Source organism: Rhizoctonia solani, chromosome 15 (genome assembly GCF_016906535.1).
Source record: "Rhizoctonia solani chromosome 15, complete sequence".
Lineage (NCBI taxonomy): Eukaryota > Fungi > Basidiomycota > Agaricomycetes > Cantharellales > Ceratobasidiaceae > Rhizoctonia > Rhizoctonia solani.
The window spans coordinates 1,080,064-1,092,758 of record NC_057384.1 but is presented as its reverse complement, the minus strand read 5'-3'; the positions used below and the strand labels follow the sequence as shown (position 1 = coordinate 1,092,758).

The following is a 12,695-nucleotide window of genomic DNA, read 5'->3' as shown; positions in this document are numbered from 1 at the left end:
TCGTCCAAAGGGAGTAGTGAATAAACAGAAACAAAATTTATTTCAAATTATCACCCACCGATCATCCCAGGTCTAAGCGCTCGTATAACATAATCAGCTATCTGCTCACGTGGGTGAAGTCGCGACTCCAACAGTGAGGGATCAGCAACGCGATCTTGGATATGTCGAAATCAAAATTGAATTCACGTAAGTACTATCTCCGCTGCTCCTTAATTGTCTGGGTTATTGTTTATCCCGAGCTGATATATCCAGGAAAAGACAAGCCTCTTGAATCTGTTTCAGCGCCTTTGGGTCCGTTGTTTTCTTCCATATCCAAGCATACTAATAAGCAGAAGAGTAGATGACGACTCTGACGACGAATTTAACGCTGCCGCACTTGTGGCTGAAACTGAGGCTGCATACAAGCCCCAAAAACGAGGCGCGAGGGGACGACGACGAACTATAGACAGTAATATCCAACTTTCACTCACTTTAGCCGGTAATTAACCAATAATTTAGATAGAGAAAAGGCGAATCGAAAAGATGTCCTAGAGGCTATGATCGGAGATCCGTTGCCTCAATTGCTTGGTATATTTCTGTTATCCTTTCCTTCCAGTATGGGGACTGAGCTACGCTAATTTAGGACTCATCGAACCGGGGCCTGGGTGCGCAGGACAAATCAAACTGACGGACAGCTGGGCCTCTGTGTCCGTGCAGCAAGATGTAGTTTCTGGAAAAGAGCTTTCCAGTTTTGCTTCCACGCAAGACGAGGATACCGCCACAGGTATGGACCTAAAACCAACGATATAGATAGCACCTAAAATGTTTTGAAGAATCTGAGGACGATTTGCCGACGGCCACAGGTGGTGTGCTTGGTAAACGTCCTGGTAAACCGGCTCCATCGTCGCCTCAAAAAAGGCCAAGGCCTTGCGTATCGTTACAAAAAACTCCCATACCTTTTACCTCGCAGAAGAAGAAATCCAAGTCATTTGGCAAGTAACTAGTGACTGTCCGGTATTACACTTAATTCAACTCTTTATCTTCTTCTAATAGCCTCAGGTAAAATATATTCGCAAAGTTTATGTACTATTATTGAATGAAGTCCGGCAGACCCACCAAGCGATACCGAAACCGAGTCTGAAAGCGAGAATGATTTGTCGCCCCGTCGAGTTCAGCGCAAGCAAACACTCCCTCTAGCTCCGCGAAATCATACATACCCAAAACCCCTGTATTGGAATTCGTGAAACCGCCCTTCCCACCACCTACACACCAACAACACCTTGGGCCTCTCCCTCTCAAGTCTCCGGTACAAGGACATAACGTTGAGGTTCCAGCCTCAATAAACCGACATTTGAGGGAGTACCAACGGGTCGGAGTACGGTTCTTTCATCAAAGATGGGCCGAGAGCCGGGGTGGGTTAGTTGGTGACGATATGGGACTGGGTGAGCCTTTTATTATATTCGTAATCCGAGTTTCTCACATCCACCTCCTCGCATACTAAACTCTCACCCAGGCAAAACCATTCAAACGATCGCCTTCCTCTCGGCCGCGTTTCAAAAATCAGGAACGGCATCTGATGCAACGAGACGACGTGACCGAGTTCGAGCACTTCAAGACGAAGGGCTGGCTCGTTCCGACTTGCCATCAGCAAACAAAAAGTGGCCAACGTGTTTGGTTGTATGTCCGAAGACCGTTGTAGGGAACTGGGTAAAGGAATTGAATACGGTAAGCTCAAGATGGCCTCGAAAAGGGGCGTGCGAGGGGCTAATATATAGCAAGTGGGCGTATTTCGAGTATGCTGTTTACGGTGGGGATAAGTCTGAGAGAGAGGACTGCTTGAGGGATTTTGTTATGGGAAGGCTGGATCTTGGTTCGTTTCGAGCTTCTTCTTCTCTGGGGTGGGACGCCAAAGCTGAGATCCGGTTTTGTACAGTTATAATGGCTTTCGACACCGCTCGAATGAATATAGATCATCTATTCCACCTTCCTTGGTCTATCGTGATTGTGGATGAAGTGCACAGATGCAAAAACCCTAATTCAGGGTATGTGTTATTACAATCAACCGTTTTAATTCATTTTGTCGACGGAATGCCAATAGAACAACGATCGCACTCAACCGGTTTCAGTGTCGCGTGCGGTTTGGACTGACCGCAAGTTATTCACTTCTAGCCTTGTTTTAATCGCTAAATTGTTTTTTTATAGGGAACAGCCATTCAAAATGGCTATAAAGAACTTTGGACGCTCCTTGACTGGTGTAGCCCAGGACGGGTCGGGACCCCATCGCAATGGAAAAACGCTATTAGTGTGCCACTGGCTGAAGGACAAGCCCATCGGGCCACACAGGCGCAGGTTTCAAAGGCTCGAGTGAGTGATTTAGATAATATAGTAGCGAGAAAAATATATTGATATTGGACGAGTAAGCTACTCGCAGACAGGCTAGTGAACAATTTATTGCCTTACTTCTTCCTTCGGAGGTATGTTCCTACACCAATGTGCGAACAGGTACTGATAGGGAAGAATAGGACAAAGGCGTTAATTGCTGATCAGGTTGAGTTGATATTCTTTGTAGATCGGTGAAAACTAATTGTGTTCGTGGTAGATGCCTCGTAAATTCGACCAGGCTGTGTTTTGCCCGCTTGCGAAGACTCAGCTCGAAGTTTACAAAAGGTTTCTAGATAGCCCGGATGTGCAACTGATGGTACGTAAAGATGATCTATGCGACTGTGGGAGCGAAGAAAAGTGCGTTGTATGCACAACTATATCTTCGCGTGTGCCGTGCTGATGCCCAAGTGATATAAGGCGTGGCTACTGCTGCTACACGCATAATGCGCAAGGCGTTCATTGGAAGGATCTCGTCTTAAAATACATGAACCTTTTTGTTGAGATTTCCAACCATGTCATTTTGATATTCCCGGGTTTCAAGGGCGAGACAGACGAACAGCGTGCAAGGCGGAGGGAGTATGTGAAGATCGCGTTTCCGGGACAGGCAGTGAGGCAGGCGGATATGATGTACGGAGATGAGTTATGCGGGAAATGGCAGGTGCGGTGGCTTGGCCGTTATGATCGAGTATCCCGTCTCATCGATTGGGTGAACGTAGGTGCTCTCGCAGTTGCTGGACACTTGGAAAATGGAAGGGGATAATAAGGTGCTAATCTTCTCCAAGTCCGTCAAAATTTTGGAAATGCTCGAAGGACAACTGCAACGCAAAAGTATAGTACCCAGCTTCCGGTCGTACGGTCACCGTGATCGATTGTTACATTCTAACTTGGTCCGCAGATTTGAATTTCTGTTGCATGGATGGGAAAACTAAACAAGAAGATCGTCCGTCCGGTTTTGGTTGGTTTGGGTGAGGTGCTGCTGATAGTAACGAGTGTATTAGGTATGCGGTCGCTCAACAAGTTCAACAATGACCCAGAGGTGTTCGTCTTCCTGATCTCCACCCTTGTCGGCGGAAGTAAGCTACCTCTTATTCGTTCTTGTTCGGGTATCATCTTCTGAGAATATATGTGTTAGCCGGGTTAAATATGACTAGCGCAAACAAAGTAGTCATCTTTGGTGAGTTGATCAAGCTACGCAACCCAGTGTACCTTTTTTGCTCAAACAAACACCAATAGACCCAAACTGGAGTGAGTTTCTTCGCCTGACTGAACCTGATTGCAGCTGATAAGTTGGTTTAGACCCTGCCCATGACTTACAAGCGTGAGTTTTATTTGGAATTGAACTCCCCAAGAGGTTTATACTCTATTTTAGAATGGACCGAGCCTATCGCTTCGGGCAAAAGCGAGATGTCAACGTGTACCGATTGTTGGGAGCCGGAGCACTCGAAGAGTTGATATATGCGCGTCAAATATATAAACAACAGCAAATGCATATGTCAGTTGAGTCTATAACTACTCGTTATGAAGCCCGCTGATCCATTTTCAAAATACAGAGGGTACGAAGCGAGTGTCCAGACCCGATATTTTGAGGGTGTACAGGGGTCTAAATCTCATCAAGGGGAGCTTTTCGGTCTTAAAAACATTTTCAAGTAAGTAGTTTGGGCTCATCGGTTTGAAATAACCCGGTCGTATTCTTAACCTTATCGGGAAGGTTGCACGAGACGGCCTTGGCGACCAAGATGATCGTGAGGTTATTCTTCCTAGCCCTTATGTACGTTATTGACCCGTGTTGTTCAGATCGAAAAAGCTAATTTAGCAGAAATGAATTGGGCATTAGCTAATATGGATTCAACGCCTGATGGAACTATCAAGGAGCACACGGTGCGCAGTTTTACTTTGATCCAGGGGTTTGAACAGTGACGGGAATATGCAACTCATAGGCCAGTGCCGAACGTAACCTTGTTGATTTCATGCTTGACGATTCGCCACCGACGTCACAAGCAGACCGTATTTCAGACATTTTAAATAATGCTGGTGTAGCTTATACTCATGACCATCAAAACGTCTTACTTGCAAGCCATGTAGAGAGGAACATCACATCCGTAGCTATTGCAGTAAGCTGAAATTTCGCGCCGACAAAGGTTGTCTCTGTATCAATGTGATACTCCACAGGGATCAAAACGTGAGGATGGCGAGGCTGGTGTCACTCTGGCAAACGAGGGTGCCCCGGAAAAGAAGCCCCCACCAATATGGCCACCAAGACGTAAAACAACTGCTCCTGTGGATAGGTAAGCTCCCGGAACTTTCTCAGTCGCGGTCATATTGAATGTCCATAGTGCACCGAGATTGGAGGCCCGAGTCGAGGCCCTCGTTGAAATGGGGTTGATTCAAAGCCGAAATTCGTTGGCTAGCTTTGGGCGCGATTTGTGAGTACGCCTAAACTCTCCGTGATCGTGTTTATTAAACGCATAGGTTAGCGCATTGATGCCTGAAGCTGAACAAAGGCGGATTTTGACCAAGGCTGATCGGTTATCGGCACGGAAGCAGCTGTCCCGGAGCCCCCCGTTTGACTACTAATTTATTCATTATATTAGGTGTTGTACTCATTGTACTTGATGTGTTTGGAGTTTGGAGTTTGGAGTTTGGAGTTTGGAGTTTGGAGTTTGGAGTTTGGAGTTTGGAGTTTGGAGTTTGGAGTTTGGAGTTTGGAGTTTGGAATAGATATGCATACAGTAGAACAATGGGGGCTATATCTACGATCTGTTTTGAATCCATCTGGACGAGAAAGAATTGCGTTACATCTCGTAGGCTATTTCGTTCATGTCCACCTCTTGAAGAATTCGAGAGGCACTTCAGGCTGATTATGTATAGTTCGTCTCGGAATCATCTTTGTTATCGCTGTAGGTTAAAATACTAAATGTAACTATATTCTTTTTCCGTATTCCGTGTCACATGATGTTAGATAGGTAGCCTAGTTTCGATCACTTTTTTTTCGAGATGAATGTTCACTTAGTTTCATCCAGCCAGAGGCTTATTCTCAATCCATCTAGAGTCTCGGTTGGCACAAGTTATGTGTGTTAAAGTGTCAACTCACCTTCTAAAGAATTCCAGTGATACTTCCGGTTGGTCGTGGGGAACCATATGCCCAGCTTCGTATATGCGAAGCCAGGTGAAGTTACCTGCTGTCTTTCCGCTTTCGTCTGCACTCGCCCTGACTTCACCGACTGCCTTGCCGTTCAGTGTCCAGACGGTGTTGTTCAATGGCCGGAATTCTTTCTGGATGCGATATGAGGAAACAGAAAGCCATGCTCAAAGCTGCCTAGCCAGACTTACCGCATACTTTGAGTCCAATTTGTACATCCACTCGAATGCGCCCTTGATAGAGAGTGATCCAGTCAATGTGCCGATCGTATAAGTTTATCAAACCCACTTACCATGTAATTGCAGGCAAAGTCGGCGTCACCAGCCAAGTTGAGCACCCTGACTCCATCGTCCAGCAGTTCTTTTACCATCAAGGAAGCATCGTGGGCGACATCTGCAGCACGGAAAAAGGCCGAGTTGATAGTTATGTTTAACCCTGGCGGTGATTATATGGGTATCAGCATCTGTTATTTTCGGTCAGTAAAAGCTGACATACAGTTGTAGTTAAAATCAGGAGGTACACCCAGAGCTAGCTTTACGTCCGAGCTATTCAAGTAGCTTTGTGCGTATCTCATTTGATCGTAGCATTCGACCGGCTGATTGCATGGCTTTCGGACGTCATACCTATTAATACCGGCTTTCTTAAGCAATCCATTAGCCTACTCCTTTTCAGACCTTTCAAGCACTGTAAGAAGCTTACCTCAAAGCCCTCGTCCATAGCGCTGAAGGCATAAATCGCGGCCGGAACACTTAAATTCAGTTAGTTATGAACCGTGCGGTTGTCAGGTCGCTTCGATAGCTTACCAAGTTAGCTCTGTGCGAAAAGTCTCACACTGTTGAAACAGTTCATGAAGTCGAGGAACACGAGAGCGTAGCAGCTTGCAATGTGGGCCATTATTATCCCAGAACGCATATGGCCCTGAACAAGCATATTCCGGAGAGGTCGCTGCTTGAACGGCTGGTGACACCAGTCCATTGACGATTAGTACCGACTCCAAGGATACGTGCTGATGTTTTGGATTCGATAGTAATCGGTTGGCCTTGTTTTGACGATTGATGTAGTTGGCAAAGTTGGGCGCATACTGCCCGCCGTAGCTCTCAGCCAATACGTGGAAAGGTCTGCCCGAGTATTCCGGAAAACACCCCAAGAAGAGCTGCACAAAGGCGTAGAAATCTCTTGCGGCCTCCCACGTAGTATCGACGACGTGATCCGAGGTCGAGTACGAATAACCTACACCCGCCGGTTGGTCCAAGAAGAACATCTAAGACCTCTACATGTCAGTGAGATCTTATTCTTGAAAAATCTATACATACATTTGCCACTTCATTCCACCCATACTGGTTTCGTTCGGTAGAGTTTCCGAAAACCACATTGCAAGGGCCATTTTCCATGAGCAAACCTAGCGCCGATGAGCCCCCTGGCCCTCCTATGTGATGCTTTGAGCTAAGTACAAACTAAATATCAACAACATAGTTTACCATTCATCCACGCAGCAAGAGGTGCCTTTTCGGGATTCTTTCGACTTTCAAAGAACCTGCCATTATTAGGTTATTAATAGACAACCACTTCGACAGAGACTCTTGCTCACCAAAAGAAGAGGTGCTTGTCCTCTGAAACATCGAGGTATCCAGAGTACTGCTTCACCGTAGGGTCGCACAGATTGCTCGAAGGGCGAACACGCATTTGATAGCCGGGCAACGAGGACATTGTGACATGCTCGACTTTGAAAAACATAATATATTAATATCGCACTTCAAACAAATAAGAATTACCAGAAATCTCACAATCCTTTTTGGAAGTAATGATAGTTTTCGAAGGTTTTGGGTTTATTGTGCTCGGATGCTGGTCAGAGGCGAGGGGTACTTGCTCCACGGTGAGAGCCCTCCCACATGAAGCAATCGCAGGTATTAGAAAGAGTGGCAAGAACATGGTGGCAGCTGCACTTTGATCTCTGATTGTAGAAAAGTGCTTGCCGATGGGGTAGACAAGTTGGTCCTAAGAGGCTGGATTATGTATCCAACGCAAATGATCGCGCAGCGAAGGCGCAGTTTGATACCACTGAGGACCCTGAGAAGCTCCATGTGCGACCATGGGTTGTAAATACAAAATCGGCCACACTTCATTATATATGTTTAATTCATTAAATTTTAATAGATATTATTGTAAACAAAGCTATCTAGTCCAAATTAGCCATAGGTCTTGATGGCGCACCATGTCAGCAAAAATCGATCTTGCTCATGGCTAGAAATATTAGAAGAGGTAGAGTTTTTTGTGAGCAAAGGCCACATTTCACGGTGGGACCGACCAATGACAGAGAGACCTGAAGAGGTCGAGTGAAAATTCTAATAATTATTCTGAACAATGTTTTTGAGGAATGTCACATCTCTTGGAGATGTGGCGGTTCTCCAGAGAACCGCCACATTTGGTGGGTACTAGTATGTAAACAAGACTACAGTCGGAGGGACTCATATGCTCATGAGGCCTCATGAGCCTCCATGTTCTTTACTGGGCAGTAAAATTTATATCCTTTGCAATTGAGTAAGAATTTGATCTCTATTCCGAAGTAGCAAGCCGGAGGATTTCGTACAAATGAGTGTATCGAGAAATTTGGTGACCTGACAGAGTATACGGCGCCTTTGGTGACCTTTTCATGGGAGTGGATGTATAGATCAAGGTAAGGTTGAAATTGCTCGAGGACATTCACTGTGGTGTGATAAGATCCTGAAAATCAGTACGTCAGTAAAAGATGTCTTTTTTCAGTGGGATATGGTCTGAAAATTACAATGTTAGTATGCCTCCCTCAGCATGAATCAGACTATGGAAGAATTGATACCTAAAATCAGTATGTATTGATCTTGATTTCAGCTCAATTCTCACTTAAACACACGCACTGATTTTCAGCATTATAACCTGTACAGTGATTATCTAGGAACATCCGGCTTCTTGCTGTTATCGTACTTTAGATCGTACACAGAAACCTGTGCGACTGGTGCACGTGTAGCTCGATTACATCTAGGTCATCTCTCGACCAAGTCCCATGCCCAGAATCGCCTGGACCTAGACAAGTACCACGACACTATGAAAGACAACCAAGTCAGCCGTTTAGTCGTTCCTGCATCTTTGACTGCCCTTCTCCTTTACCAATGCTGGCGTTTGGCACGGGGACCTAAAGTTCGTCACCCGCCTTCCCCTAAATCACTTCCCCTTGTAGGAAACATGTTCTCAATCCCTTTTGGCCAAGAATATGTTGCATTCGCGAAGCTTGGGGAACAGTTGGAATGTATGTTGTCGACGTATTTGATGTATGCGCGCTGATCATATTCGACTACTATAGCGGATATAGTCTACCTCGAGGTACTGGGCCAGAAAATCCTTGTGCTCAATTCTGCAGAAGCTGCCTCGGACCTTCTTGACAAACGTTCGACGATCTATTCAGATCGGCCCTCCATACCAATGCTCACGGATCCATCATTGTGTGGATTGTTCTTTATCAGACCCTATCTGATTGTCCCATCCAGAATGAACTGGTCCAGGGCTGTCAGTCTTGCTAAATACAGCGAGCTCTGGCGGAGTTATCGACGGATATTGAACAACTGGCTTAACAAGCGTACTACTACTCAATTTAATGTCATACAGGAACGACAGGCACATTCACTTCTACGACGCCTACTGAATACCACAAATAACCTTCAGCCGTTCCACAGTGTTAAGAATGAAATATATTTGTATGCCACATTTAATTGTCCATGATTTCTAATGGGTTAACATTCATGGCTATGAAGCGCTATGGGGTCGCTAATGCTTCAAACCGCTTACGGATACGAGCCCCCAAGTCCTGAGGACCAATTTCTCAAGGACGCGCACCTCACATTCGATAATGCTACTCTGGCAAGCATGCAAACGAGTTGGTGTGCCTTGTGAAATTTTGTTGCTTTTACTAACCGAGACACATAAGATTTCCTTGTAAACTTATTGCCGACAATGTTGTACATCCCAGCCTGGTTTCCTGGGACAGGCTGGAAGCAAACCGCAAAAGAATGGGGGGCACAACAAGAAAAATCAAAGAGTAACCTCTATGAGTGGTTAAAGGCTCGGGTTGTAAGTCTTTATACCTTTCTCTCTCGATCCCGTTTTGCCATAAATACCCCCATCATACTAGACTACTGGAACGGAGCAACTTTCATTGCTCGGTCCTTTACTTCAAGGTCATGAGTTGGTTTCGGGGTTGAGTCCTTCAGAGAGAGATGAGCGATTAAAGGAAATTGGAATTATGCTATTTGGAGGTTAGTGAGAGAATCTATAATTAAATTACTACAAGACAAGTACCAATACCTCCGGATGTCCATTAGGCGGAACAGATACTGTGAGTAATTTGTTTCAGCTCCCGGTCAATATAATTGACTTTTGTATCTTTTCAGATGTCAATTTTTATTACGAACTTTATAGCTGCTATGGTCTTGTACCCCCATGTACAAGCACGAGCTCAACAAGAACTTGACACTGTTCTTGGGCCAGCTGTGCTACCAAAGATACCAGACCAAGAAAGGTTACCTTACATTAGGAACCTAATTGACGAAGTCCTACGAATATATCCTGTTGCCCCACTTGGTAAGCATTATTTAGGAGTCACAAGGTAAACGCTCTCAGCAATACGCCAGGAATGCCCCATGTGTGCACTGAAGATGACACTTATCGTGAATATCACATCGAAAAAGAAACAGTTGTGTAAGGCATGTTCCTCGCGAATAATGGAACTAGTCTAATGGCTTTCTCGATTTGACGGTTTACTTATTTGAATCCGTGAATTAGTTTGGGGAACATCTGGTGAGTATTCAACCGAGAACCTGAGTTTATCGCAACTCACACCATATTGGCGCCACTAGGGCCATCGGAAACGACCCTCGTCGTTACAAGAACCCCGAAGAATTTAACCCTGACAGGTACCTCGATCCTAGTGTTCAGCGACCACCCATATTTGGATGGGGGAGACGGTGTGTACACTAATTAGAGATGAATTTGACTGGAAATACTGATGCTCCCAGCAAATGTCCAGGGAACTATTTTGCTGAAGCATCAGTGTTTATCACCACTGCTTCGCTTCTCTCTGTCTTTGTTTTTTCCAAGAAAACGGACAAAAATGGAGAGGAAGTGGTGCCACAAATTCAAACAAAGGAAAACTCGATCGTAATGTGAATAGTTTCATTTAACCAAAATTCAAACTGACCGACATTTCCACCAATACAGGGAACTGGAGCCCTTTGAATTCGATTTCAGGCTCAGGTCAGAGGAGCATCGTGAGCTTATTCTTGGGACAAATGTGGATAAGGAGTAAGCATGCATCATACGAAGGCCATGAACAGGAGTAGAGGGCGATTTATATGTGCGCGGGAAAACTATGTATAGTCTACCCAGCTAGGGGATATTGTGAATCCATCTTCAAAACGTCATTTTGTGCCATAATAATCCTGCATATATAATAAACCCACGGACTAAAAAACTCAAGGGCGACCTCGCGTTGATCGTAAGAAACCCAATGCCCAGCTTCGTAAATGCGCAACCAAGTGAAGTTACCAGCTGTCCTACCTCCGAGATCCCCAGCCGCTCTGACTTCGCCAACGGCCTTGCCGTTTAGTTTCCAGACGGTGTTTCTTGAAGCACGAAAAATTTCCTGTTTTCAGTATTAGTATATAGCAATATTGATGCAGCTCAGTATACCGTATATGGGGAGTCTAATTGGTGCATCCATTCAAACGCACCCTAATGAAAAGTGTGAGTACATATTGAGTGTCATGATAGGTATCATACGAGTTCACTTACAATAAAGTTGCAAGCGAAATCAGTGTCTCCGGCAAGGTTAAACACGCGAACACCATCCTCTAGTAATTCCTGTACTGCAGGCATTGCGTCGTGACTATCGTCCCCAGTTCTGGTAAATGCTCGACTTATATTCGTGCTTATCCCTGTGAAAATATCAATGATTACCCCCGTGTTACATTAACGGAGAAACCATACACTTGTAGTTGACTTCATTGGGCACGCCTAGCGCTGCCTTCATTTCAGGTCGATTTAAATAACTTTGTGCCCACTGTAATTCCTTATAGCAGCTTGTTAGCCTAACGCATGATTTGCGAACATCAAATCTGTTAAGGCCGGTTTCCTTTGAAAGTATGCCAATAAACAGACGAACAACAATGGGCTGCGCGACTACTCACTTCAAATCCTTCTTGCAATCCAGAGCGGCCATAAATCATAGCCGGTACACTATTAAAAGTTCTTCAGGTGACATACTCTATTGATATGAAGGCCACACAAGCGTACATACCAAGTTAAGGGTGTTTCAAAATCACGGCATTGCTGAAATAGCTCACGAAATCGAGGAACTCGAGAACGTAGTATCTTGCAATGCTCACTACGATCGTCCCAAAATGCATGAGGACCAGCACACGCATATTCGGGAGGTGTTGGTCTTGGACAGCAGCGTTGACCAGTCCGTTAATGATTAATATTGACTCGAGGTGAACATGTTGATGGTGCCAAGCTTTGATTTTATTCTGGCGGCTAATATAGTTCGCAAAATTGGTAACGTATTGTCCACCATGGCTTTCAGATAAAACATGGAACTGCCGATCCACGTACTGGGGGAACCTTCTAAAAAGAGCTGAACAAATGCGTGAAAGTCCTTTGCAGCTTCTTGCGAATTATCAATTGTGCGAGAAGATGTCGAATATGAGTATCCAGTTCCTGCTGGTTGGTCAGGTATATCATCTGGATCCAAAATTTTAAAGAATAACATGCTCAAAGTGTGCTAATACGTACGTTCGATACCTCATTCCATGAATATGGATTCCGAGACGTAGAGGTGGCAGAGTTTATTAGACACGGTCCATTCTCAAAGAGGAGACCAAGAATAGATGACCCCCCGGTCCACCTGCGATGTCTGGGGCTTAGTCTTCATCGTAGGCCACTGGTACTGAGAAGCCTACCGCTTAACCAGGTTGAAAGAGGTGCTTTGTTAGTTTCGTGTCTACTTTCAAAAAACCTAATCCCGTTCAAGAGATCGAATAGAGAGCATATGCGCTCACCAAAGAATAAATGTTTCTCTTCAGAAACGCTAAATACCAGAATACTGCTTTACAGTAGGATCACACGACGTGTTCAACTGACGAACACGCAGCTGATAGTTGGGCAGAGATTC

General features: G+C 45.1%; 4 protein-coding genes across 4 annotated transcripts; 2 read left to right on the top strand and 2 right to left on the bottom strand.

Moving 5' to 3' along the window:
* Window positions 1-161: 161 nt before the first annotated feature.
* RhiXN_12146 (Rad60-SLD domain-containing protein) lies at window positions 162-4,935 on the top strand (the record flags this gene model as incomplete). The annotated part of the gene is made up of 29 exons (XM_043331961.1): window positions 162-186; window positions 253-291; window positions 341-448; window positions 499-567; window positions 623-763; window positions 813-975; window positions 1,177-1,421; window positions 1,493-1,704; window positions 1,759-1,849; window positions 1,913-2,021; window positions 2,182-2,343; window positions 2,397-2,453; window positions 2,502-2,526; window positions 2,579-2,718; window positions 2,779-3,019; window positions 3,078-3,189; window positions 3,257-3,301; window positions 3,360-3,434; window positions 3,494-3,535; window positions 3,595-3,606; window positions 3,658-3,679; window positions 3,731-3,853; window positions 3,912-4,007; window positions 4,070-4,103; window positions 4,156-4,239; window positions 4,299-4,472; window positions 4,531-4,646; window positions 4,695-4,784; window positions 4,836-4,935. The coding sequence occupies 29 exons, from the start codon at window positions 162-164 to the stop codon at window positions 4,933-4,935; spliced, it is 2,952 nt and encodes a 983-aa protein (XP_043186722.1).
* Window positions 4,936-5,373: 438 nt separating this feature from the next.
* Window positions 5,374-7,183, bottom strand: RhiXN_12145 (Serine carboxypeptidase; the record flags this gene model as incomplete). The annotated part of the gene is made up of 10 exons (XM_043331960.1): window positions 5,374-5,404; window positions 5,453-5,634; window positions 5,692-5,733; window positions 5,793-5,935; window positions 5,996-6,140; window positions 6,200-6,248; window positions 6,304-6,761; window positions 6,814-6,926; window positions 6,979-7,034; window positions 7,089-7,183. The coding sequence occupies 10 exons, from the start codon at window positions 7,181-7,183 to the stop codon at window positions 5,374-5,376; spliced, it is 1,314 nt and encodes a 437-aa protein (XP_043186721.1).
* A 1,122-nt stretch (window positions 7,184-8,305) lies between these two features.
* Window positions 8,306-10,832, top strand: RhiXN_12144 (cytochrome P450 family protein; the record flags this gene model as incomplete). Its single annotated transcript, XM_043331959.1, has 13 exons — window positions 8,306-8,342; window positions 8,430-8,780; window positions 8,835-9,225; window positions 9,283-9,404; window positions 9,456-9,598; window positions 9,660-9,783; window positions 9,850-9,863; window positions 9,919-10,108; window positions 10,159-10,225; window positions 10,310-10,324; window positions 10,384-10,491; window positions 10,543-10,689; window positions 10,745-10,832. The coding sequence occupies 13 exons, from the start codon at window positions 8,306-8,308 to the stop codon at window positions 10,830-10,832; spliced, it is 1,797 nt and encodes a 598-aa protein (XP_043186720.1).
* Window positions 10,833-10,893: 61 nt separating this feature from the next.
* Window positions 10,894-11,555, bottom strand: RhiXN_12143 (Serine carboxypeptidase; the record flags this gene model as incomplete). Its single annotated transcript, XM_043331958.1, has 5 exons — window positions 10,894-10,934; window positions 10,991-11,168; window positions 11,216-11,257; window positions 11,318-11,460; window positions 11,513-11,555. The coding sequence occupies 5 exons, from the start codon at window positions 11,553-11,555 to the stop codon at window positions 10,894-10,896; spliced, it is 447 nt and encodes a 148-aa protein (XP_043186719.1).
* Between the last annotated feature and the right edge of the window lie 1,140 nt (window positions 11,556-12,695).